At 33.3% G+C, this 26213-nt stretch overlaps 2 protein-coding genes across 2 annotated transcripts; one reads left to right on the plus strand and one right to left on the minus strand.

Annotated features, from left to right (window-relative positions):
• Window positions 1-3958: 3958 nt before the first annotated feature.
• Window positions 3959-7274, plus strand: LOC123207676 (trifunctional UDP-glucose 4,6-dehydratase/UDP-4-keto-6-deoxy-D-glucose 3,5-epimerase/UDP-4-keto-L-rhamnose-reductase RHM1). Its single transcript, XM_044625144.1, has 3 exons — window positions 3959-4106; window positions 4830-6408; window positions 6507-7274. Exons 2-3 carry the CDS (start codon window positions 4843-4845, stop codon window positions 6948-6950), a joined length of 2010 nt encoding a protein of 669 aa, XP_044481079.1. The 5' UTR covers window positions 3959-4106; window positions 4830-4842; the 3' UTR covers window positions 6951-7274.
• A 1992-nt stretch (window positions 7275-9266) lies between these two features.
• On the minus strand, window positions 9267-24725 carry LOC123207680 (alpha,alpha-trehalose-phosphate synthase [UDP-forming] 1-like). The gene is made up of 18 exons (XM_044625149.1): window positions 24467-24725; window positions 23491-23934; window positions 23213-23310; window positions 22641-23029; window positions 21834-21948; window positions 21570-21671; window positions 20501-20651; window positions 19822-19910; window positions 18817-18865; window positions 17969-18069; window positions 17514-17701; window positions 12802-12919; window positions 11260-11436; window positions 11057-11179; window positions 10893-10980; window positions 10670-10800; window positions 10469-10567; window positions 9267-10025 (listed from the first exon to the last, which is right to left on the minus strand). The coding sequence occupies exons 2-18, from the start codon at window positions 23870-23872 to the stop codon at window positions 9561-9563; spliced, it is 2865 nt and encodes a 954-aa protein (XP_044481084.1). The 5' UTR covers window positions 23873-23934; window positions 24467-24725; the 3' UTR covers window positions 9267-9560.
• Between the last annotated feature and the right edge of the window lie 1488 nt (window positions 24726-26213).

Consider the following 26213-nt stretch of genomic DNA (forward strand, 5'->3'; position numbering starts at 1 on the left):
TTGGGTGAAAAATAGTCCTTCGGCCTACTTTTATGGGTTTATTTTATTTTATTTATATTTTAATAATTAATATACTTACTACTTGGGGTTTTAAGTGTTCTTTTTTTTTTAAAAAAAAAATTTAGGAGGTTTACTAAATTTGACCAGTTATTGAATTATAATCTTCCCTGGCATTTACAAGATCTCTGCCATAGTTTGGGGAAGAATCCACATGAATCAGAATTTTTTAGGGACATACCAAGAGAGAGATCGATTTGGTTAGTCAGTGTATGTAAACAAAGATCCAGTTTTTATGTAAACGAAGGATCCAGTTTTTTGAGGGAAGAGGCAAACAATCTGTTGTCAAATATTTAATATGATTCAAACAAGATCTGGTTTCGTTTATTTAAATAATTCTAGTCAATTGGAAGGATTTTTTTGTCAATTCAGAGATTGTTTCAATTCTTGTAGTAATGTTGCTAGTTAAGATTATATTTTAAACGAGTTTATTCAAATTCAAACATATTTTGTTTGAATAAATCCAAATATAAATATAAGATAAACAAATACAAACCTAAATACGAATTGAAAAATAATAGAAAAAACAAATTCAAATCCAAATGAAAACTATGCTAAGCTTGCTTGGGTCGTAAACCAAGCACAACTTACATCATTAAAAAAAATTAAAAGAAACGATGTCGTTTAGAGGAGTTGAGCCAAATGTCTTGTGCGAACCCAAGTCAAACCTAGCGTATCCACACGAACATAAGCAAGGTGCAAACTAATCACGAACTTCTAAATCGTGAAACGAAACAAATACGAACTAATATTTTCCTATGCTCGAAGAGTCTGACTGAAAACGAGTTAAACTCACCTAAAAACAAGGTTTACTCTATTTGGACTTGATTCAACTTAAATCCCACCCTACTGATAACGTGTAATCAAATTTAATTCATTAAAAAAATAATAATGTATAGTCAAGATAATATTTTATCCCTATTTGCTAAAAAGAAATTGCAATTTGTTGGGTATACAACACGGAAAGAGGGAATGAACATTCCGAGGAAGTAGAATTAATTGAAAAATAGAAGAAGAATAAAACTATGTATATTATAAATCTTATAAATTGATGTGGTAATAAATGATTAATTAATGTAATTATTTATTTTTTTATTTTTAAATATTATATAGTATCACATCAAATTACATAAATAATTTGTAAATTATATATATATATATATATATATATATATATATATATATATATATATATATATATTACTTAAAATAAAAAATCTATGGCTAGTTAATTATTTTGCATTTAGCTCTAATCAAAGTGTTAAATATTTTTAGTCATAATAAAAAATACTATGTTTTATATTTTCTTGTTTTAATTGTTTGATATTAATACTTACATAAACCCAAACTCTAAATCTCCTAAATCATTGAAATATTTTTTATTTTATTTCAAATATATATATTTTTAATGAAATTAGAGAGGAAATAACCATGCAATATGAGGAATCTGAATATGAAAAAAGAAATTTGAAATAGGGAAGGAAAAAGTATAGATTAAAAGAAAAACTAATTAAGAAGATATTGGAAAAAAGAGATGTAAGAAAAACCATAATTAAGTTTAAAATTAAAAACCCTAATTTAGTTTTGAATTAAGAAGAAAAGGTGCAAACAAAGACTCTTATCAAAACTAATAAAACAATCTTATTTTTGGCATTGAATGATATATGTATTTTAATAAATAAATATAATAGAAATATATGTTGGCATAAGTCATAAGAAGATCATTGGAAATCCTAAAACTACTTTAAAAAATGTTAGGTCAGGAATTCAGGATATTGTGACTTAAATTATTGACATTGTTTATTTTATTATTTTTTAAATGGCAAACTTTATCTGAGTCATATTATTTTTTTGAGGTTGAACTAATTATATTAAATAAATAAAATCTCAAATTTAATCTTGAATTATTACTAAAGATGATTTAAACTAATTCTCTCCTATGCATGAAAACCCTCAATTGTCACTCAAATTACTTTTAGGGGTTCAATTATTTATTTTTGTTGATCTGAAATATATAAATAATAAAATTATATGTACAATTTTTTAGCATAAATAACGATGTATTATCATGTAATTGAATATTATTTTATTTTTAATTTTTAATTATCTAATCATATACTAATATATCATTATTTATAAATAAAATTACGCAGATAACCCTACTCATATAGAAAATGTAAGCTAACCCTCTAATAAACAAAGCAAATAATTAAAATACCCATTTGAGGTTGAGGGGGTGCCACATCCAAACCTGTGATGTCTCTGGAGCATCATCTCACCACCATCAGATTGATGGTAATCTCATTTTTGCCTAATCTTTTAACTGTTTTTAAGGGTGCGTCTCGTTAATCCAAACATACAGTGAAAAAAATTAAAATCGTTAATCACTAATATTAGTATATTATTACATAAAATAAATGGCACAATTAATAGGAAGACTAGCAAAAACCCCATTAAACTGTATGAATGCATAAGCAGTGACCTTGTGAATAGATTCTGCCTCCTCTAACAATCAACTAATAAAATCATTGATGGATTTATACATCTTCTATAATCATACATGGTTACTCCCTCCACAATTAGGAGTTAATTCATGGGCAAGCTGCATGACCTTCTTCTTACTAAAACCTTTTTATTCTTTGTGCTCAACAATATAACGTGTAGGCAATATGATAAAGGCATTTTCACAACGTTCGTGTTGTCGTCTCTTCACGCCTTAGCTTCGAATACCTTTATAACGTTCGTGTTGCCAAAAAATTGTCAAAATTTGGTATGTGCAATTTTCCCTCACCATATGGGTTTACTTTACATGTTTTCAAATGTTGAAAAGGAATTTAACTCTTATTATCTATAAACAGTTTCATCTAAGTTTAATATATTAATATATTTTAAAAAGAAACCAATGTCGTGTAACTTTTTTAATTAGATCATTTTAATTAAATAGAAGAACGTCTTCGTTATGGTCCAATATTAAAATTGTACAATAAACTTAGGCCTAGGCCCATACAAAGAGTCCAAAATGGTACTAACTTAGGACATCAATCAACAATATTGAAGTAGGAATAAAAAGGCCATGATGTTGTCAACAATGGAGGCTTGTTTTTTGGTCTAACTAAAGAGGAAAAGAAAAGAATATATATGCTTTGAATCCCTACTCAATCTATACTTATGCACATGTCATCAAATATCACAACTAATCCAACGGTCTACAATAACCCTATAATATGATCATTCCATCAAAATCATTGAAACACTTTTTGCCTATTTCCCACCAAGCCTCCTTCCTTGACAATTCAAACCATTTTAGTTTATTTGTTTATTTAATAAAATTATACTTATTTATTTATTTTTATATTCAAATAAATACATATCATTAAATGATAAGATGATTTTAAATTAATAATAAAATAATTTTCAATCATATAATAATATATCCTATATATATATATATATATATATATTTATGTATTCAAAAATGAATACATATAATATTTCTTTTTATTTTACTTACATGTAAACAAAAATAAAGGAAAAGAAAATTTTATGTTTTATCTACCATTTAATTATAATTACTTTCTATTTATTTCATATCCAAATTTACTATAGTTGGGGACATTTTTTGTTTTTTTGGTAATATAAGATTTCTCCTTCCGTAGGACTTGCTTTCAAAAGCGCTCTGCCACGTTTCATTTTATCATTGGTTACAAAGTTCAGCACAAATATTTTTACAAATAGAAAATTGCCACGTCATATAATTCCATAGGGTTGAGCACAGCTCATCAAGCAATTGGGTGCCACGGATCTGCCTAATTACTGTTAGAAATGAGGAGAACGGCGTCGCAGTTGAGGCTATTTTAGTCATTTAAAGTCATAGACTGGTATAAATACAGAGACTCCCTAAGCTTCCCTCTCACTCTCGAAATCTTTGCGGTTTCTGCTCGGCTTCGGTTCTATTCCTGTATCCGTGTTTTTCTCCGCTTCCTTTTACACACTTTCCCTCTTTCCAATTGTATTTTTCTCATCTGGGTTCCATTGATCTGATCCAACTTGTAAGTAAAAGAACTTTAACTTTTATCTCTTTCATGTGATCATCTTATGTGACTTTCGTTTTGTTGTTCTTTCATTGACTGGAGCTTTTTTATGGTCTGGGTAGTTGTTAGTTTTTTTTTTTAGATCTGTTGATAATTTGGGAGAAATTTCATGTTTTGAGGGGTTAGTTTATAGCTTTTCTCATGTAAATGGATCTGGATCTTGTGTTATAAGAAAAGTAATGCCAAGTTGTCTGTGGAGATCATCACTTGTTTGTGTGTTGTGTTTTTATGAATTGGGATGTTGAAAAATTGTTTATGAAATTGTGCATTTTATGTAAAGATCTCTTCTTATGATAATATTTTAACTGTATTTTTATTTGGATCTGGCTATTCAGAGTATGTTTTGATGATGATTTGTGCTTATATTTAAGTATCATTCATCAAAATTGTTGATTTTATTCTTTGATTACTCTGCGTGGACATCTCCATTATATATTGCACTTAGATCTTAAGAGTTGTGTTATTTTCTTTGAGATCTAGTTTGTTCTTTAAATTTGGAAACTTGACATTTGGTTTAGTTTTTTGTAACATGGTTGATTTATTTTTATGTTTATCTGTAGTAAAATTTTATTTGAACATGTTTATCTTAAGTTTGTTGCTGCAAAATTTTATACCTTTATACATGTTAATTTATTTTTGACCGGTAGTTCTAATTTAATTTTTGTTCTTTTAAATGTGCAGAAGTTCTTGAGTCATGGCTACATATACGCCCAAGAACATCCTCATTACTGGGGCTGCTGGTTTCATTGCTTCCCATGTTTGCAACAGGCTGATTCGTAACTACCCCGATTACAAAATTGTAGTGCTGGATAAGCTTGACTATTGTTCAAACCTGAAAAATCTCCTTCCCTCAAAAGCATCTCCAAACTTTAAGTTTGTTAAGGGGGATATTGGCAGTGCTGACCTTGTCAACTTTCTCCTCATCACTGAGTCTATTGACACCATAATGCACTTTGCAGCCCAGACTCATGTCGATAACTCTTTTGGCAACAGTTTTGAGTTTACCAAGAACAACATCTACGGTACACATGTCCTTCTTGAAGCTTGCAAAGTGACTGGCCAGATCCGGAGGTTCATCCATGTGAGCACAGATGAGGTCTATGGGGAGACTGACGAGGATGCAGTTGTGGGTAACCATGAAGCTTCACAGCTCCTGCCAACAAATCCATATTCTGCCACTAAAGCTGGGGCAGAAATGCTTGTCATGGCATATGGTAGGTCATACGGGCTACCTGTTATTACAACCCGTGGGAACAATGTTTATGGACCCAATCAGTTCCCTGAAAAGTTAATTCCAAAGTTTATCCTCTTGGCCATGAGGGGATTGCCTCTTCCAATTCATGGGGATGGTTCCAATGTTAGAAGTTATTTATATTGTGAGGATGTTGCTGAGGCTTTTGAAGTCATCCTTCACAAGGGAGAAGTTGGCCATGTTTACAATATTGGGACAAAGAAGGAAAGGAGAGTGATTGATGTGGCAAAGGAAATATGCAAACTCTTCTCAATGGACCCGGAGTCGAGCATTAAGTTTGTGGATAACAGACCATTTAATGATCAGAGGTACTTCCTTGATGATCAGAAGCTGAAGAACTTGGGATGGTCCGAGCGAACTACATGGCAAGAGGGTTTGCGAAAGACTATGGAATGGTACACTCAGAATCCTGAATGGTGGGGTGATGTCTCTGGTGCACTGCTTCCTCATCCAAGAATGCTGATGATGCCGGGTGGAAGACATTTTGATGGGTCAGATGAGAGCAAATCTGTGTCTTACATCTCAAATAATAGTAATCAGACACGAATGGTTGTTCCAAATACAAAAGGATGTAGCTCTCCTAAAAAGCCATCCTTGAAGTTTTTAATCTATGGTAGAACTGGCTGGATTGGGGGTCTTCTAGGAAAGTTGTGTGAGAAGCAGGGGATTGCTTATGAATATGGAAAAGGACGCTTGGAGGATCGTTCATCTCTCATTGCTGACATCCAGAGTGTTAAACCGACACATGTTCTTAATGCTGCTGGTGTTACTGGTAGACCCAATGTTGATTGGTGTGAATCTCATAAAACTGAAACCATCCGTGCCAATGTTGCTGGAACATTGACCTTAGCAGATGTTACTCGAGAGCATGGGCTCTTGATGTTGAATTTTGCCACTGGATGTATATTTGAGTATGATGCTGCTCATCCAGAGGGTTCCAGCATTGGGTTTAAAGAGGAAGACAAACCCAACTTCACTGGTTCTTTCTATTCAAAAACCAAAGCCATGGTAATTTCACTTTGAACCTTTATTCTTTTTCATATTACCATTTGCAAATTTCAGTTCTGGGAATGTATAAATAATTTTCTTTCTTTCTTCTTAACCAGGTTGAAGAGCTCTTGAAAGAATATGACAATGTGTGCACTCTCAGAGTTCGGATGCCAATTTCATCTGACCTCAACAACCCACGCAACTTCATCACCAAGATTTCTCGCTATAATAAAGTGGTTAACATTCCAAACAGCATGACTGTCTTGGATGAACTTCTCCCCATTGCGATTGAGATGGCAAAGCGTAATTTGAGGGGTATATGGAACTTCACAAACCCAGGTGTTGTCAGCCACAATGAAATCCTGGAGATGTACAAGGCTTACATTAACCCTGAGTTCAAGTGGGCAAATTTCACACTAGAAGAGCAAGCCAAGGTTATTGTCGCTCCTCGAAGCAACAATGAGATGGATGCTTCAAAGTTGAAGAAAGAGTTCCCCGAGTTGCTTTCCATCAAGGAATCATTGATCAAGTATGTTTTCGAGCCTAACAAGAGAACCTAAGCGGCATTACCCTAACCTCGCTTGCAGTGTCTTAGTAACAATAATCAGTTTACTCATCATTCCTCTATAGCTTATGATATCATTTTCTACTGTGCTAGATACCATTATTTTTCTTTGTAACAAAATAGGGTTAGTGTATTTTCCTAGAATAAGAAGCTTTAAATAGGTTCCTTATGTTCATGTTATCTGCTAGATTGCAAGGGTGTACTTTTTGCATTTTGTTTGATGAGTATTTTTGCTTTATGTATGTACTCTTGATCTTAATCAATGATGAAAAAATGTTCCATTTCAAACTGAATATAAACAAATGCAATTTTGAGTTCAGACTGCTTTTAGTTATAGGCATATAGAAGATCTTCACCACATTCAATCAATTTTCTTGATGAAATTCTTTAAAAATGGCTTCTATTTGTTTGTCTTGTGGCAATTTTTTCTCACTAAATTTAGAGTGTAGCATTATTATTGCGATAAAAGAAAAATTATATATAATTGTTCATAGATTAAAGAAAAACAATAAAATTATATGTGTTTATTTTTAATACACAAGTAGACCGTTATTTGATATATGTTTATGTGTTTTTAATGACATATATAAGTGTGTATATATATATATGTATTGAAAGTGAATACGCATAACATTGCATGAATAAAAAATCCTGGGTTGCTGGCAAGCATTTAGTAACCACTTAGTAAGGCAATTTGCCTGCTTGAGCTCCTGTTTGGTTAGGCATGCCAGCAGGGATTTTACCATACCTAACCCAACTCTCCTAAAATCACTATTGGCAAGAGAGTAGATTTGGGTTTATTTGGAATTTTTAGATTTACAAACATAAATAGTTAAATTAATTTAAAAAAAAAAACAAATTAACAATTTGAAAACCTCTCCAAGCTCTTTGAAATTTCTTATCTTTACATTTTCCCCTGATTTTCTTTATAACCAAATCATAGCCTTAGTCATTTCAAAATTAGAAAAATCACTGCAAATCATTTTGGATCCTAGCAAGAGAGTAGGTTTGGGTTTATTTGGAATTTGCAGATTTACTCACATAAATAATCAAATCAACAATTTGTAATCCTCTCTAAGGTCTTTGAAATTTCTTATCTTCACATATTTTCCCTTATTTTCTTGAGAACCAAACATAGTAGTCATTCCAAAATTAGAAAAATCGCAAAAAATCATCACTGAAAATCACTTTGATCCTTAGATAAAGTAATATAACATCAAGCACAATAATAAAATAATCAAACTATATATTATATATAAATAATAGTGTATTATTATATAATTAAATATTAATTTATATTTAATTTTTAATTATTTAATTATATAATAATATATTATTATTTATATATAAAATTATATATAAAATATAAAATAAGTTACAACAAACCATTTAAAAGCACAACATTGATTGGGTGTTGCTGTCGCTCTTCTGTGGTGTGGACATGGAGAAAGCAATTCTGTAATCGAAAAGGAAAGAATTTAAAGATGCATTTATGTTACCTGATTCTCTGGGCCACTGAAGCTGAGAGAAATTTCAAGATTCCTGATTTCCCAAAATATTTATTTATTTTTCTTGTTCTTTTCGAGAGTAATTTCAATTTGGAATCGTTGTAGCCACTTCTTCTACTTAATCACGAGAGAGTTGTACGGTACGACCTGTCTCTTTAACGTTGATGAAATCCACGTGTACGACCAAGGTTATGCCATCTGTACCTACCGTGAAGTGAAAAGGGTCCTACTATCGTACCAGATTTATCGATATTTATAGAACAATCCTTCTTGGGGCCAATATTTATTAATATAGGGCAGAAATATTCCAGATTGACGGCATCATCAGCATGCTTTGGCTCATAATAGGCAGAATGAAACATGAAATATTGAAATTGACATGATCTTGTCCATAATGTGTTCTCTGCACAGTCAAAAGGGAAGGATTGGTTTTAAATCTACCTTCTCCGAGTTTAAAAATAAATTTAATAAATTTAAATTTAAAGTTGAATATTAAATATTTTTTAACTCAAATTATAATGATGTTCATCTCACAAAATCACAAATTTGAAAATTTTTATTATAAATTAATTAAAATAATATTATTTTAATTAAAACTTATTAAAACGATGTTATTTTAATTATTTTTTATTTAATATAATATCAAACTTAATTTAAAACTCAATTTTAACTGAAATTTGAGTTAAATACAAACTTGATTTTTCTCAAATACGTTGAGTTTGAATTTGAATAACGTTGAAATAAACTCAGCAAACTTGAATCTGACTCAACTCGAATTCTAAGTAGGAATCATAATATTATAGTGAAAAAGGTAACGTGAATTGCTCTCTTAACTAAAAACTCAAGAACACTTGCTAAGTCAATGCTCACCAGAGCACAACATAGATATGTAACTGCTGTTACATAGAACATGCCAAAAAGACATCAGTAAAACAATCAGAGCTAAAATTGTTTCCCTCTATGAATATATTACTGAAGAACATCACTGTGGATTTGATGTTTTCAATTATGTCAAACACTAATAAATTTTCTATTCAGGAAGACAATAATTTTAGTGATACTTTAATGACTTTCTGAAGCAGGTGTAAGGTACAACATCAATTTGCTGGCGAACGCAACAAATTCATCGCATCACCTCTCCGATTCTGAAATAAGCTTGATGACGATAATGATGAATCTGAATCAGCATATGATGCTAACCTCTTTAAAAGCGCAACGACTTCATCTGAGGATTGAAGTAGAAACCGGGCATTCGTGCGAATCCGTCCAACAGCACAAGAAAAGTAGTTCTCTTTTTTGAGATCAAGCACATTCCATGACATATTTTCTGGTGTTGGTCGCCTTGCACCAGCACAGTTTTGAGTGGGGATCTTTCTGTCATGGTTTGGGGTAGATCTTTGTGTTTTACCTTGAGATAACTTTGATCCACTTCTGCTTGCTGGAAGCTTCAACGGTTGTCTTCTTTCCCCTGGTAGCTTCAGGCCATCAATTGGCCTTGTTCTTGAAATGCTTGGGGGTTCTGAAGGGAGTTCCGGCTCAAAAAATGAGAACACATCTTCATCCTGAAGATGTTAAAAATGCAATTTATAAACACTTTCTGAAGTGCAACGTCAAAATCAAATGATGCTCTTTCTGATGTTAATAAATCTATCCATGAATAAGAAGACTAAACTGAATCTTTTAGCTAATGCTTCTAACATAAAGTTGGGATTCTGCATGTTCCCATCCTTCTAGCATCTAATATTTGTCTAGCTGACCTGATTCAAAGGCGTGCCATCCCACTTCCATTTCAATAATAGATTCAGATTTACCATTGGTTTCTACCTGCATTTCTTAGGTTCTGTTTAAGAAACACTTTTCATTGTTTTGGTAAAAAGCACTTTCTACCAAAGGCTCTTAAGAAAAAAACACCCTTTAAAGTTTGAAAATACATACCAAGAATGTATCTACGAGTGTGCTGGAAGGGCACAAATTGAAAAAATTAGAGTAAGAATGAAAAAGGTACCTTCCCAAGAAAATGCCCAATGCAAAGAACATAGTCAATTGGTGTAGTCATGGATTTACTATGGACTATCTCTCCCAAAATACGATCAATTGCCGCACCCTGAATGAATAAAACTGTCAAATGGTATAACTGGAACATATGGTTTAAACATCAAAATTTTCTAATGATATAAAAAATTTCAATTATAGTAAGTGCAATCACCTTCGTAACACCAACTGCTCGCACCTCGACTGATCGGCTCCCTTGGACAACATCGACAGATGCATTTGAAATTGGGCCTGTCCAGAGATGCTGCAACATATCTCTTGCCTGAATTCTTCCAAATTCCATATCTACAACCACAATAATGTGAGCAGGCAAAATGAAGAGAAAAATATTAAAGGGAAGAATGAGATCAGAAACTGTCCAAACATTGTATTATTACCTGCATACTTGTAGTTCCATACAAGTGATGTTTCACGCTGCTCAAAATCTGATCGTGGTGTTCTTTCAGTGAAATACTCAAAAACATGCTGAAAATATGTCATCACCATAAGCTTAAAGGCCAGAAGAGACAATTAATAAGAAATGCAACTGCAGTGTAGGCACCTTAACACTGTCAACCCATTCCATATTTAAATGCTCCGGCATTGTTGTCATCCATTCTCCCCTGGTATGGCGTAAAAACATACCATTTTCTGCTGCCAACCACATGTTATACCCCCCAAAGTTCTGTGAAAAAACTTGATTAGTTAAATAAAGGATTATAGGAAGGCCAAAAAAGAGGTAAAGAATGGAGCTGGATCAAGTACATAATCCAAGACACTTCTGTCACTCCCGCTAAGAACAACAATTGTTGTCTTTGGATCATTGCACAATGCAGTTAGGGGATCATGCAACTCCGGGTGCAGCTTTAGTTCCATTTCTCTAATCTGATCACCTCTTCTACCAAGAGTGTCCAGTGATTCAGTTAATGTTGCATTGAAACCCTGAGATTTGGACCACCATCAAGGTGCCATGATAATGAGAGGAGGATCCAAAGGAAATAGAAATGATTAAAATAAAGTGCTAAAACATGAAGCAGCACCATATAACAGTAAGAGTTCAAAGGACTGCATACTCAGTATGCACATAATGTGAAATCATAACCTGTCAAAACCGAACCACAAGTCTCAAGAATCTCCATTACTTTTTCTGATTATTATTTTCAGAAACTAAATAAATATTTCCAGTAATTTGCTCATAATCCTTCTTTCATATCACCAAGCAAAAGTGATTCCAAGTTAGATGTGTTAGAATTCAACACCAGGACCGAGTAGAATTGATTCTCTTTAATCTTAAAAGTGGTTTTCTGCAGACTAACGAACATGGAAACCATGCAGATCTCATGTTTTTTGTATCTATATGGATGTAATCAGGAAGCAGAGGGAAATCTATGTAGGCTGCAATTGAACAAACAGATGAAAGAAATTAAAATCAAGATTTTAAAGACAAAGTTCCACTAAGAAAGTGATGATAGGTTTGAATAGATACACATAAAACAAGCTGTTCAAATAGCCAGTGATCAGACATTTATTTTCAGTCCTCTGAGTAATGCCGAAATGGATTTCAAATCTTGAGTTGGTTTAATGTCAAAACTTGTGCACCCAAACATGCAACATTGACTTGATTCAAATTTGAAAATACAAATCCATTTTTGCAAGCTAGTAACCTTGTGGCAAGACCAGTCTACTCCCTTTAAAACTTTTTTTTCCTTTTTGGCAAAATATACACTAACCACCAAGTAAATTTAAATTTACTATTTATGTCATTAATCCTCATGTGAAAAGAAATACTTTGGTCAGAGAACAAATAATAAATGAAAATAACTTCCAGAGAGTTAGAACTATTTCTGCTGGTCACTGGCAGTTTTAAGTTCTAGAAATTGTTTTCTATAAAAAGTTTAAGAAGAAAATGAATCCATATCTAATCAAAACTGTCATAATTAAAATTAAAAAAGAACCGCTCAATCATCATTGAGATTGTTGAACATATCATCAAATATCTCGTATAGATGTATCAGAATATCTGCATACTGCAAAAATTGACCAAACTCTCCATCTCACTGTTCTCTAGACATATGTGTCCAAAACAACTCAATATAATAAAGATTTCAATGAGTTGATCCATTAATGACTTAAATAGTAAAGTGAGACTAGATAAAATCAACCTATGATGACATGTCAACAAACTTCACACACTTACCATGGATGCAGTTGAATACCATACCATAAACACCTAATAATTGAAAAACTGATCCTAAAAAATGCGAATATTATTGCCCTATTGAAGTTATAAGATCAAATATAGCATACTAGTATGAGCAAACGATTGTTAGACTGCAAATAACGTTCAATTGCATCTGCTTCTCGAAGATTAGGAGGGGCTTGTTTTATCCTCAGCTCTGCCTCAACAACCGTAACGTTCAGTTCACTGCAAAGTAATTAGACAAAATTTAAATCTTTAAGAATGCTGACAAACTCCCCAAGAAAACTTTGATAGTTGACACAACAACATAGATGTTGAATCTAAAAAAAAAACAAATATATACGAAACCAAAAGAAGTCTTTTTCATTGAATTCTCATACATGTAATGCCTCAACAAATTGATATGAATCTTATAGCTGTTGAAATTAGAGAACACAAAGTCATATAAACCCCACATTGAAAGTTCATACTTTCTTATGTGAAACCCAAGTTTCATACTTTGCACTTGAGATTATAACATATCATCATACTCCGAAACCCTAATGCCTGTGCATACTAGTTGTGCACTAGCTTCCTACTAACCTCAGACAAACACTGTAATACTGATGTTGTCACCTATGTTACATGATTCCAACTAGGAGATATAATAGTAACTTTGATATTGAATGACATGAACCTTGGGAGAAGTATACCTCGAAAGCTACCTTTTGAGATTAGAAAGTTAAAGACATATAAACTTCATACTAGAAACATACTTTTTAATATGAAATCTAAATTTTATACCTTGCATTTGGGATTGTGTTAGGACCACTATCTGTCATAGTACGAGACAAAAAAAATTTGGGCATAAGTTGCTAGAACAAGAACAAAAAAAAAAAAAAGAGGAGGACCACTAAGGGAGAAGGCTACATGACTACAGCTAAAGAGAGAAAAGTGATAAAAAGGGAGGTATAAGTTGTTGGCACAAAAAGAAAGAGGTGCAATTACGACTTATTGGGAGAGTGTTTAGTCTCTCGAAAAACCGATGTTATCTCTAGCTTGTTTATGAGTAATATGACTACAAAAAACTTCTTGTTTTTCATAAACATAACCAACAATCAATACAAATTATAATTTTTTGTTCATTACATTGTCATTTACTTCAATTCAGGGCTGGATTCGAGCCGAGCCAGCTCGAGCTCGTCGACTCGGCTCGGTTCGAGCCCGAAACGAGCCGGGCTCTGCTCGGCTCGATCGAGCTCGAGCTGGCTAGGTAATTTTTTTAAAAAATTTTTTATACAAAATGACGTCGTTTTGATTCATATATATATACAAAATGGTGTCGTTTTGATATGAAAAACGAGCCGAGCCGAACTAGAGTCGACCATTAAAAAACCGAGCCGAGCCCGAGCTAGTTGCGAGCCGAGCTCAGCTCGGCTCGAATCCAGCCCTACTTCAATTACTTTGGGAGGTTCGAATCATTGTTGAGCTCTTAACAAACTTTTGGTATTAAATCATGACGAGAATAAAAACCAAGGTAGATAGGCTAGAAAGGGATTTGGAGTCTATAAGAAGTAGGTTGGATGAAGTAAACACAAAACTGTACAATGTGAACTCGCAAAATGAGAAATTGGAAGGCAATGTAGAGATAGTGAAAGACTATCTCAAAGGGTTGAGATAAATGATGATGAACAAAAAGGTACTTGGTGGTGACCAAGGAAAAGCGCCAATGGAACAACCCCCATTGCTGACGCAATTGTCTCCGATGAAAGAGAAAACACCACCCTTATTGATGAGATGAAAAGAACAAATGATGAACAAAGAGATGACAACTGAAGAACACATCAGGGGACGAGAAATGACAATCTACAAAAACCATGGTAGAGGCTAGTGAGATACACCTGATCATTGACTTGAATTGCCAATCTTCATCAGCAACGCTCTAATTGGATGGGTCTTACCTACTAAATGTTATTTTTCAATTAATCGGCTAATGGAACAAGTGAGAATAACGATGACCATTGTCTGTATGGATAGAGTAGGTTTGAGTTGGTTACAATGACGCAAATCTCAACAATGATTCGCTAATTGAAATGATTTGAAGCAACGCTTGTTTTAGCATTTCTGGTTGTCACAAGTATGATCCCTGTATGAAGAGTTTTTATAGCTTTGAGAATGACTTGGTAGGTGACTATCGTTGTTGATTTGAGTTTCTCTCAACACCGTTAAGGGAGATTTCTGACGATATCCTCCTGGGAGGATTGAGGGACAAAATTAAAGTTGAGATAAAGTTATTTGGATTGAGGATTTGGAGAATAATTCTCAAAAGGTTGAGAAAGCTCCGTTGGTGTTTGAAATGTTCACTGAACGATTTCAAGTGCATAGGCTTATTGTGCAAGTAAGGCAAATTCTTTTTGTACACTTCCGTGTACAATGAGCCTATGGTTCAATGGATGGTTTCATTGCATGGAAAGACAAGAATTATCAAAGGTTGGTAGACATTGAAATTCAATCGAAATTGGAAAAGCAATTATGTTTCTGGTGTGATGAAAAGTATGGGTCAAACTATTGTTGTAAATTTCGACAATTACAAGTGATGTTACCATGTGAAGAGGACAGGAAAAAAGGAAAAGAGTTTGTGTATATTTAAAGAAAGAAATTAGAAGTGATAGGCACATGACTGAGGTGCTTAAAATATATTACTTAAAATTTAGGTATTTTTTGTTATCTTTTTTCATTTGATTATAAAAATTAATTCTCTGCCTTGAGGACAAGGTGGATTTCAAAAGAGTGAGTAATGTTGGACCACTAGTTGTTACCGTAGGGGACAAAAAAAAAATTTGGGGCATAAGTCTTTGACACAAAAAGAAAAAGGAGAACCACTTAAGGGACAAGTCCACGTAGCTATAACTAAAGAGAGAAAAGGGAAGGGAGGAAGGGGAGGGAAAGAAGAAAGGAGATTATTGTTTGAGTTTTCATGGCACGTTCGGCTAACTGAGGGAGTGTCTAGCCTCTCGAATGCTAGACAATTTTAGGGAGAGATTTTGATCTCTCAGAAGTCGGACCTAGGACTGTTTTTGTATTATCTCTATTCTATTTACGAGTAATATCATCATAAAAAAACCTTTTTTTTTTTTCTAAACAAAAACAAAAATTAATACAAATTGCAACAGTTTTCTACATTACACTGTCATTCGCTTCAATTTTGTTAGTTGAGGTTTAGATAATTATTAGGTTCAGATCATAACATAAACTTATCCACAAACACAACCCAATGCATTCATAAATGTATCTTGGCACATTTGAAAAAACTGAAATTCCTATTTTGTTTACTTTTGGATAAAAGCAAAAAGTGACATTTTGTACGATTAAAATATTCCATCAAAGCAAGGTACAACTACCTAAGAGATAACACACTTTTTTTTCTTCTTTTTCACAAGCACAAATAGGAAATTCAAAGCCACACATCATAAAAGGTTGTTCATCATGATGATAGTTCTGAACTGAAAATAGTTAACATACTCAAGGAAAAGTGTTTTCATTACAATCGGCCATAAACTTTTTATAGATATCCAAAGTTTCAAGGCTATTGTCTCCATTTAATGCTTAAATGGCGCATATTCCTATGTCCAAGTTTTAACCCATGTAGAAAACATTCAAAAGTACCTTAAACAAAAGTCCACCAAAGGCGTGAATTGCAGAGGGTACATGTACACCTAGGTATGCTTTTTTTAAACTCAGGCCACTGTCCTTTTCCAAGATCTCCAGAAGTCACAAACCTGGTAAACATTTAAAGTATGGAGTTCTCAACTTTTAACCAGGATTTTAGTGCCAACAGAAAACCAACTTGGGCACTGCTCAGTATGGAAACATTTAATAATATACAAGTTAACATCTAATAATCTGATATAATGTTATAGGTTCCTTAGAATAGATTTTCTTTTTCTAGAGGGATCTGGGGTTATAGTGATGTAAAGGACTTCACTGAGATTCTCGCACTAATTAGGAAGGCTGCATAGTTCACTGGGACATCTCAGAATCATCAAAATTCAGTTAAATCATAATATTTTAGTCAGATGTGGAAGTATGTTTATAATATTCACAATCAAATGGACATCTAGTAGTTGCTTTATTAACAACTCATCTCTAAATGAGGTTTTCTCTTGATTGGATAATCTTTATTATTTAGGCATACGTTTGGATAGCACAGGATCCAACAATTTAAAAGCATTACAATTTGCACACTCTATTCCCCAATTAATTTTAGGTCTACCACCATCAATAAACTTGTCTACTAGTCAACAAAGCCCCTATCATATAATCTAGTTGAAAGATTAGATATTGGCCTCCAAAATCATAGTGCCAGTGAGAATAATTTTGACACTAAGATCATATGCTTAATTAAGCAGACAATAGGAATATACAGTCCACTGAACCAAAATGCTTACAAAAAGTGTATGCTCTTAGGTGGGTGCAAAAAATCACAGATGCCAATGAAAATGGCTCATGAAACACATTGTATTTCTTTATGAATGAGTTACTAAGTTGTTCCTATTTCTTTATTAAAAGGACACCTGCTGCCCATAAGATCTATTTTTCTACTTTATTTTGTATACCACATATTACAGTTATAGGGGACTTTCACTACTTCCCATAATTATCAATGTTTAAATGTCATTTCTGCCTCTACCTGATAGCATAAACTTTTCAATCAAGTGATGTCTTAATATGCATTATTTAAGAAAAACATGACACAAGCACCAATAAATGCTGAAAAATAAAAGATGTAACTATTGTCAGTTTCACTGTACAGCAGATCGTGACAGCATTTTAAGCATACCTTACAAAGGTTTCAGCCCATTCCTGAGCAGTGTGAGTTGTCACATGTTTAAAATTGTGTCTATGTCGCTTCTCTCTCTCTTGAGGTGACATGTTCAGAGCTCGGGCAATTGAATTAGCCACTTCAGTAATGTTCCAAGGGTTCACCAAAATCGCTCCAGCACCCAAAGATTGTGCAGCACCTGCAAACTACAAAGTATATCGAGAGTGTCAAAATGTTTGCTAGAATATTTTCAAAATGTATGGAATTTAGTGGTATTATTATGAAGTTGATAATGTCTCAGTTAAAGCAGTACATAATCCTTGCCTAACATGTGACATATAGATATTAATCTACAGTCTACCGTAATCAAGTAGAAATCGAAAAATGAGTTAAGAGTCTACTTCCATGTCTGACATTTAATCTACAAGGACCAATTAAAATCAGTATAAAACTTGCAACTGATGAACACTTACTTCACTGAGAATGAGAACTCCTTTCTTAGAGTCTTGGCATGCCACAAACTCATAGCTGACAAGATTCATTCCATCCCTTAAAGATGTGACAAGGGCTACATCTGGGGAAAAATATAAAATAAAAGGAAAATAAGTTTCATAATTCGTAAGTGTGACAGACATCTTTTCGGCCACAAACAATTAAATAAGCAAAAACATTGCACAGATAGTTCATTAGGTTAAGAACAAGATCTGACTTCCATCAGTAATTATTTCCGTTACAACAAGACCTTTACGATCACTCATAACTCCGAATGCTTAGCTCCCGAAATTAATGGAGATTTGATTCAATAATATTTTTGGCAAAGTAAATCATTCCTACACCAATAAAGTTTAAACTTTTAGATAACGAAGTGATCCAAGAATTGACATATGATGACATTAGAAGGTTTACTATTTTATCTAAGGCAAAATTTGATGACAAAGAAGGTATAATTGTTGTAGTTCAATAATGTTTGGTAACTTCAGGAGATCATACACTCAACCTGTCAGCAGCAAACCAATTTGAACTAGAAAAGTAGAAAAAAGAAGAGGAAAAAAGGAAAAAAATACTTCAAGAAATCATGTTGATGTTTCTGTGTTCATGGGCATTTAGTAAAAAACTAAGGGTCCATTTATAACTTGCAACAGCTATTATTTAGTCTGCAACAAGTCTTCACATGCATCGATGATAAAGAAAAGTTGTGCTTTCAACATAACGTCGACAATCAAGATACAACAAATACTTACATAACACAATATTTTAATACTATTAAATAAACAAACAACTCTAGGAGAATTCATGAAAGATACAGCACAAATATTAATACCAGTAACTGCATATAAAGCACACAATTGAAGAAAGTCCAGAGAGCGATCCTGCAGAAAAGAGGAATATTTCATTATAAACTCTTAATTGCTTGAAAAAATTATCATGCTAGATCAATCATGACAACAAACCGATACCATGCACTGCATCAAAGATAAAAGATTCAGCTCCTAATACTGGACAAATAGACAATTTGCCTAATAGTTTATGTATGAATAGAAAGTAAACCATTGAAAGGATTTTGTCAGTAATAAGTTTCATTATCCACGTTTTCTCTCTAGGATAATCCATTGAACTCCATGGACTATAAAGTAATTAATGATGCAATTCCTACTCTTTTGAGGACTATAACTAGAAGATGATTCTGGAAGGCAGCATTGCAAATGCTAATGTCAAAAAGTCATCATAAATGCAAAGAAATAGTCCATGAAAGGATAGTCAGTTAATCATTTTGTATCTAAAAAGTCATTATCCATCCCAGTATCATTGTTTGCCACTTTAATATTAGGTTGTTTAAATTCTATTGCCCATTCTTCCCAATAATCTAATTTTTGCGTAGGGTTCAAGTTGCCAATGTGAATAACATGGACAGCCAGCATATTAAAAGTTGCCAATATAAATTCTATTGAGTACTCATACTGTACCTTCTATGACAAGCTCTAACATTTTGTTCAACTTTCCTTCTATCAAGACATCAAAATAGTCCTACCCTATCCCTTGTGTTCAATTACACTAAACCCAAAACCTTATGTTTAAGCTAATAATTAAAGGTTCAACAATATTAAATAAACTCTTAACATGTTGAACCAAGTATGTAGGAAACCTTGAGGCTGTTCTATATTGCCAACAAATCTACAATGTCGATAACAGAATAAAATAATGCTGAAATTCAGCTGAACATAAGCCTTAAGTAACACTGCTTCACTCACTAACACACTGAGCCAAAGAAGAATAAAACACAATAAGCATCTAGAGGATTCACAAAGCTAGGAAGTTAGAGACAGACCAGATGTTGTATTGGAACAGTAGTCAGTGTTCCAAATCGGCCATTGATGCGTCCGACAATTTCATGAACCTGGCTTGTAAGTTTTTGATCTGTGAAAATATACAAGCCAAATCAGTAGCATCATGTTAAAAATCAACGAATTGATTATTAAAAGGAACAATTCAAACAAATCAAGTTTATGAAAGCACAAAAAGCGACTGCGTGGTTTTAAACATGATCATAATTCATAAGTTCCCAAACAAGTAAAACATTACACTAAAGACCCAAGCTTTGTTCAAATGAAGCATAAATTGGAGTGTTATGAATAAATGACCACAAACTGAAAAAAAAGTGACGCAGCAGCAGTGAGTTTCTAAAAATTTGAAAAGACAATATGATGAACCACTCACAATCCACTGTAAACAACATTACAGATTTATCTATGAGTAGCATCCAAATATATGACATAATCTGCCTAGATGAAGCGCACAAAACCTATAAAATCAGTCAGTATATCCAGACACAATTTATGATATTTGATTGGTCTTGATCAACTAAAAATAGACACTCTAGCAAAGATCAATCCATAAGCTCAGAAAAGGTAAAGCAATCCTTTAAAAATATGCAATTTTGGACACAACAGTACAGTAAGCAGAACAATATATGAAAGAGGCAGTAACAAACTATAGAAGGGACATACATTCAGGAACATCTGTTCTTGTTGGCACTGCAATTTGCAGCAAAACAACTTTATCACGCCATTCAGGGTTTTCCTCAAGGAACTTTTCAAATGCCAATATCTTCTGTGGAATTCCTTTAATCATATCTAGGCGATCAACACCTAACATTACCTGTAAAGTCAGACAGTTAAAGTAAAAAGATTAAAACCACTACTATGGTTAAATAAAGCAACTGTTTTGGTTAAGTGGGTTGGGGAGAGAATCATTTGTTCGGTGATTACAAGACTCTGAACACAAAGTTGTTACAAGATTAAACCAGACACAATCTGTACTAAGGATGCATAACCTTTTTTAGATTTTATATACTTTAAAAATAAATATGTAAACGAAAAAGCATTTAAATCCTCTACCAAATGAACAACCATGCCAAAAGGAATCTAGAATACAGTTAACTGAATCACTGCAGGACAGTTATGTTTATTACAATAGAAATGGGGAAACTATAAGGTTCCTATTACATAGGAAATTATAAAACAGAAGACACAGTCTTCAGGCAGTTTGAGGAGTCAGACCACCTCCAAATAACACTGCAAAATCCAATACCTCTAGCAGATTCCACCTCCCTTTAAGAGTTGACTTTAAATTAAGAAAAAGTAGGAAATCATGGACTTCTTGATTGCTTGCAGATTGGAACTGGAAATCCTAGATTCTCCGGGTGATTTGCTGATTAAAACTAAAAATCATGGACCTCCTTGATGCTTCTCTGATTAAGGCTTTCAAATAGGAAATTTCCCTCTTATTATTAGTTCTATAGTAAATTTGCCCTACTGAGGGCCTAACACACATGTAAGTAAGATTACATTTTAGGATCTTGAACAAAGGCTTCAGGAAATGAACAAGTGCCATGCTAAGATACATGACATTGTAGTGAAATAACTCAATGAGAAAAAAGGATGACTATTGGGTTGGTCATTTCTGCTATTTTTGCAATCCATTTGACTAGAACTACTCTTCGATGTAAACCAAATCAACTTCTAAAAAAACATCAACAAGCAAGTAGCAGCACCATATAGTAAAGGCAACAAATACCTTTCGGCCAGCAAATGTCTCTTTCAATTCTTTTATGTGTTCTTGAACTTGTGGATTCTCAAGTGCTCGCATGAACCGGTCTGAGTCTATCCCAATAGGAAACTAGATATTCAAGCAAATTAAATGAAAATATGATTTTATAAAAGTATTTTTCATTATAGAACTTGTTCAAAAACAAATATTCCAAAGAAATGCCTAAAGTAACAACTATTTAGGAATCAAATAAAACCAAACAATAAAAGAAATTTTCATCCCAAAATATACCGCAGCAACACGAGTCAGTTTCTCTTGGTTCTCAACTCCTTCAGGTGTCCCCTCAAGTCCGAGAATACGAGTGCAAGCACTGACAAAATGCCTTGCATAGTCGTATGTGTGAAAACTGCAAAATAAAATTTGAACTCATTTTACATGACATTTAAATTGAAAATTCTATCAAACCAGTTACCAGAATAAGAATGTTATAATTATGAATATCACAAAAGGAAATATACAAACTGTAGCATTGAAATAGGTTGACATAGCATGAACTTACATGATACCAGATAATCTATGAAGAAACTGAAATTCCACCATAAGGGTCTTTTCCTTTTATTTTAAAGCAAATTATAAGGGTCTCATAAGAGATGCCATTCTGAAACCAATCTGACTTTTGACTTAATTACAAAACAGGCTAAGGGAAGGAAAATGTTATACTAATAATTACGTAGGATAAAAAGATCTTAAAAAAACACCAAGCTTAACAATAGGTGTTAGATGAATAAAGCAAGGGAATTAATATGGACAAAAAGTTGTTCAGAGATTCATGATAGAAGCACAACATAAATTATAGGAAACGCACAACAATTATAGGATCACAAAGGCTTAGGTCAATGCAACAAGAGTTGGTGTAAACAGAAATATGCCTGCTTTCTTTCATGTTGTTAACTATAACATTTATTAGATCAAAGAACAACCAAGCTATAACCTTACCGTGGAAAACGTTCATGACAACCAGAATTGAGTTTCTGAGTAAAATCAATTGGTAGGAATTGATCATTTCTAAGCAACATGCAGAATACAACAAAAACTCACCCAACCAAATCAGCAGCTAGAACTGCATGCAGCAGATCTGATCGAGATGGAAGTGTCCTATGGATTTCAGAAGAAGGGAAGGGTGTGTGGAGAAACCAACCAACTTTCATTCCCTTATTGTGATCCTTTAGGCACTTTGGAAGAAACATGAGATGGTAGTCATGGCACCACACAACATCTCCATCCTTGTAGTGTTTGTTCACAACATCAGCAAACATTTCATTTGCCTTTATATATGCAGCAAACTGAGACTGGAAACTCCTGGTAGTGGCCAGGCGGTCTTCTTGAGGAAGTCCAAGGTAATGAAAAAGAGGCCACAAGATGTTGTTGCAATAGCCATTGTAGTATTGATGAACAATATCCTCATCAAGGAATACAGGAATACATCTCTGCATAGCAATTATAGTGTTGATGAACTATTGCTTTCTCATCCAACTATTTTATACATTTATCATAAATGAGACACCAATGTCACAAGTCATATAATAAAGTCATTACTTATAAATATCACAAACACATAACTATGAATAAGGACTTAATCACAAAATGATTCTGATGGCAGAACTTTATACCTTTTCAGCCAATGCTTTAGTAAGTGCTTTCTGTCCAATCTCGTCTGGCACATTTACTCCAGCCCATCCTATCCATCTTGCCTCAAACTCCTTCACACCTTCAAACCATACATCCATAATGCATATAGTTTCTCAATTCGAGTGAAAAATGCCATCTCATTAATTAAAACTTAACAAGATATTCAAACAAAAGAAGAAATACAATGCAAAAACTGTAAGAGACAAATTAAGAATTTAAATGGACAAACAGATGAACTGATAGTTCAAATGCCACTTACCCAGAAGGGCACTGACCAGACCCCCAGCACTTATCTCTAGAGACCAAGAGTCTTCACCTCTCCTGACTGCAGAGACTGGGAGCCTATTGGCCACCACCAGTAGTCGCTGCTTCAAAGGCCTTCCATCTGCCCTTTCACCTCCTTCACTCACCCTTGTAGACACTTCTTGATCGACAATAGAGGGTCCCAAGTTGTCATTGTTTTTTACTCTTGGTTCATGCACATAAAATTCAGGCCCCCCATTACTATCAGCCGCCTCATTCAGAAGTGCCCTGCAGCTTTTCCTTAGGTTTCTTTCTTTCTTATCTCTTAAGAGCAGTTCCAGACGATTTGTTGTACTTGGACCAGGGGAGAAAGTACCATTGTAGTTGTTTCCAGGCATAAGCTCACTCTAGAACCAACCTCCAATACCAAATTTATAAGTTCTCAAAAGAATTGTGTTTCCTACATTTGTTTCAAGTAAATTCTCAGTGATTACAATGATGCACACGAAGTTTTAATCATTGAAAGAACGGGTACAAACTTGACAAACTTTATGTAAAATTGGCTTCAATAATTGTTACTAACATTCTACAAAGTAAAATTTCTTACATTTCTAAATTGAAAACAAACAAGCACGGAAAGTAGAATGATAAAAAAAGGGGAAGGCATCCGCAAAATTACATGAGGCAACAGAAAGTTGTGTACCAAGTCCTGGTTACTTAAGCCATTATCAAAATCCAACATTCAAAAATTCAGGTCTGTTGATGTAAAAGTATCTCTACTATATTAAATTAAAAAAAGCTGAGAAGATACAGAACGACAAGGCAAAAAAGGAGAGAGCTAGAGAATGAGAGCCACAGAAGTTTCTGGGATGATAACAGGGCTTTCTGTTTTATTTTAGTTCGCTGAGTTCAACCAAAAATATACGTTATTTTTAGAGTTCACACCCAGAAGCTATAAATACAACATAACTGCAAAAGCATCAAAAGCCCACCTCCAGACAAACTCAAGAAATAGTACCAGACCGTTGAAGCAAAACCAAGATTCTAAAAGAATGGTTCTTCTCAGTGCGTTTTGATCTAATGCGTTGCCTAATGGGTCTTTGATATTAAGCCACCAAGTTTGAGAAAGAAGGGGAGAGGAAAAGATATAGGGAACCCTCCAGATTCTGGGTGGTAGAAGGTAATCACCGTGACAGAAAAAGAGAGGGACAAACGAGACTCTCGTGTAAGGCTTAGAGAGTACAGAAAGCCTCACAGCCATGCAAATAAACCAAAGATTTTCCTGAAAAGATAACGGAAATTACTGTTGTTTTACCCGAAAAGAAAAAGAAAGCAGTCCTAAGCCCTGGGACTTGGAAGAATGATACCAAGGATATCTCCCCGCAGTACCACCTATACAGTAACAAAGACTGAATCAATAAGTTTAGTAACAGTAATTAGTAGATTACTAAAATGTTTTTTTATGAACGGAACATGTGTGCAAATTTTACATTTCTTTAGCATGCCCACTCCCAAGTCTTAGGTGCGGTTTATTTACCGTTGGAGCATTTCCTGCTAACCAAACTAATTTTATACTCATATCTAAGGTTGGATTCGAGCCGTTGAACTTAAGTTTAATTCGGTTTACATATAACTAAGCTTGAGTTCAAGTTCGAGCTCATAAAAGTCAAACTCAAATTCAGTTCGATTCATTTTTTATTATTAAAATAATATCGTTTTAATATATATTGATCAAAATAATATCGTTTTATATCAAAATTTTTAATTGAAAATTTTGACAAATAACTCGAACTCAACCGAACTTGTATAGGGTTGACTCGTTTTGGGCTCGCTCGAGCTTGAATGAGTTTGGTTCAAATCCAACCCTACTCGTATCTATAATTTTGGACTTGTAAATTTTGTTACACACAGTTTCAAAAGATAAAAAAAATTAAATTAAATTTATAATAAAAATATCACAATATAAGTAAAGATTGAATATAGATTCTCCTATATAAAAGGTATACAAAATAAATATAAAACTTAAAATATACCTATTAAATGGCATAATAATATAAGGGTAATGTTATTTTATTTTTAATTTTTAATTTGTAATTATATATTTATATATTTAAAATATATATATATATATATAATTTTATTGATAAAACATTATAATGATTAATGAGATTTGTGAAATGACATTGGATAAAAGATAAGATAAAAGGATATATATTTTGCTTTTCCGTATTTAGGTAAAAAGTCATTGTTGTACTATATTAAAGCACTTTCTAATTTCTAATCCAATAGTTAATTTTACTTTTCAAAATACGTATTTTACAAAGACACCCCTGTAATCCCTGCAGGTTTGAAAACCTGACATATACACCTCTGCCCATTATAAATTGATACAGAAATTTTCAAAAGGCAGATCATAAAAAGGATTAACAACAAATGGGCAAAATTTACCCCACCATTTTGAATGGTGTCCTTGTTTCAATTCATAATATTATCAATGAATCTTGTGTAGTGTCTGTCTTCACTCAACTATTAACCACTATATTTTGGAGGTTCAAGTACATTGAACCTCATGAAAATAAATTCAAATTTACAAAAATAAAAAAATAAAAAATTTGGCATAACAGGTTAGACTCTCATAATGTGTCAAAAAAGATTAGTCTGATTCATCGTTATCTGTTTTAACATTCACCCAAATTTCTTCCAAAGATGATTGCACTAGAAAAAACCATGTCAATTGAA

Source organism: Mangifera indica, unplaced genomic scaffold (genome assembly GCF_011075055.1).
Source record: "Mangifera indica cultivar Alphonso unplaced genomic scaffold, CATAS_Mindica_2.1 Un_0092, whole genome shotgun sequence".
NCBI lineage: Eukaryota > Viridiplantae > Streptophyta > Magnoliopsida > Sapindales > Anacardiaceae > Mangifera > Mangifera indica.

Coding starts and splice junctions, on each gene's coding strand:
- LOC123207676 (XM_044625144.1), top strand. CDS start 4,843: ATGGCTACATATACGCCCAAGAACATCCTCATTACTGGGGCTGCTGGT. Junction 6,409..6,506: donor ATTCAAAAACCAAAGCCATG/GTAATTTCACTT, acceptor CTTCTTAACCAG/GTTGAAGAGCTCTTGAAAGA.
- LOC123207680 (XM_044625149.1), bottom strand. CDS start 23,872: ATGCCTGGAAACAACTACAATGGTACTTTCTCCCCTGGTCCAAGTACA. Junction 11,437..12,801: donor ACAATCGTTTGCTCATACTA/GTATGCTATATT, acceptor TCCAAATCTCAG/GGTTTCAATGCAACATTAAC. Junction 10,568..10,669: donor GAGCAGTTGGTGTTACGAAG/GTGATTGCACTT, acceptor TTATTCATTCAG/GGTGCGGCAATTGATCGTAT.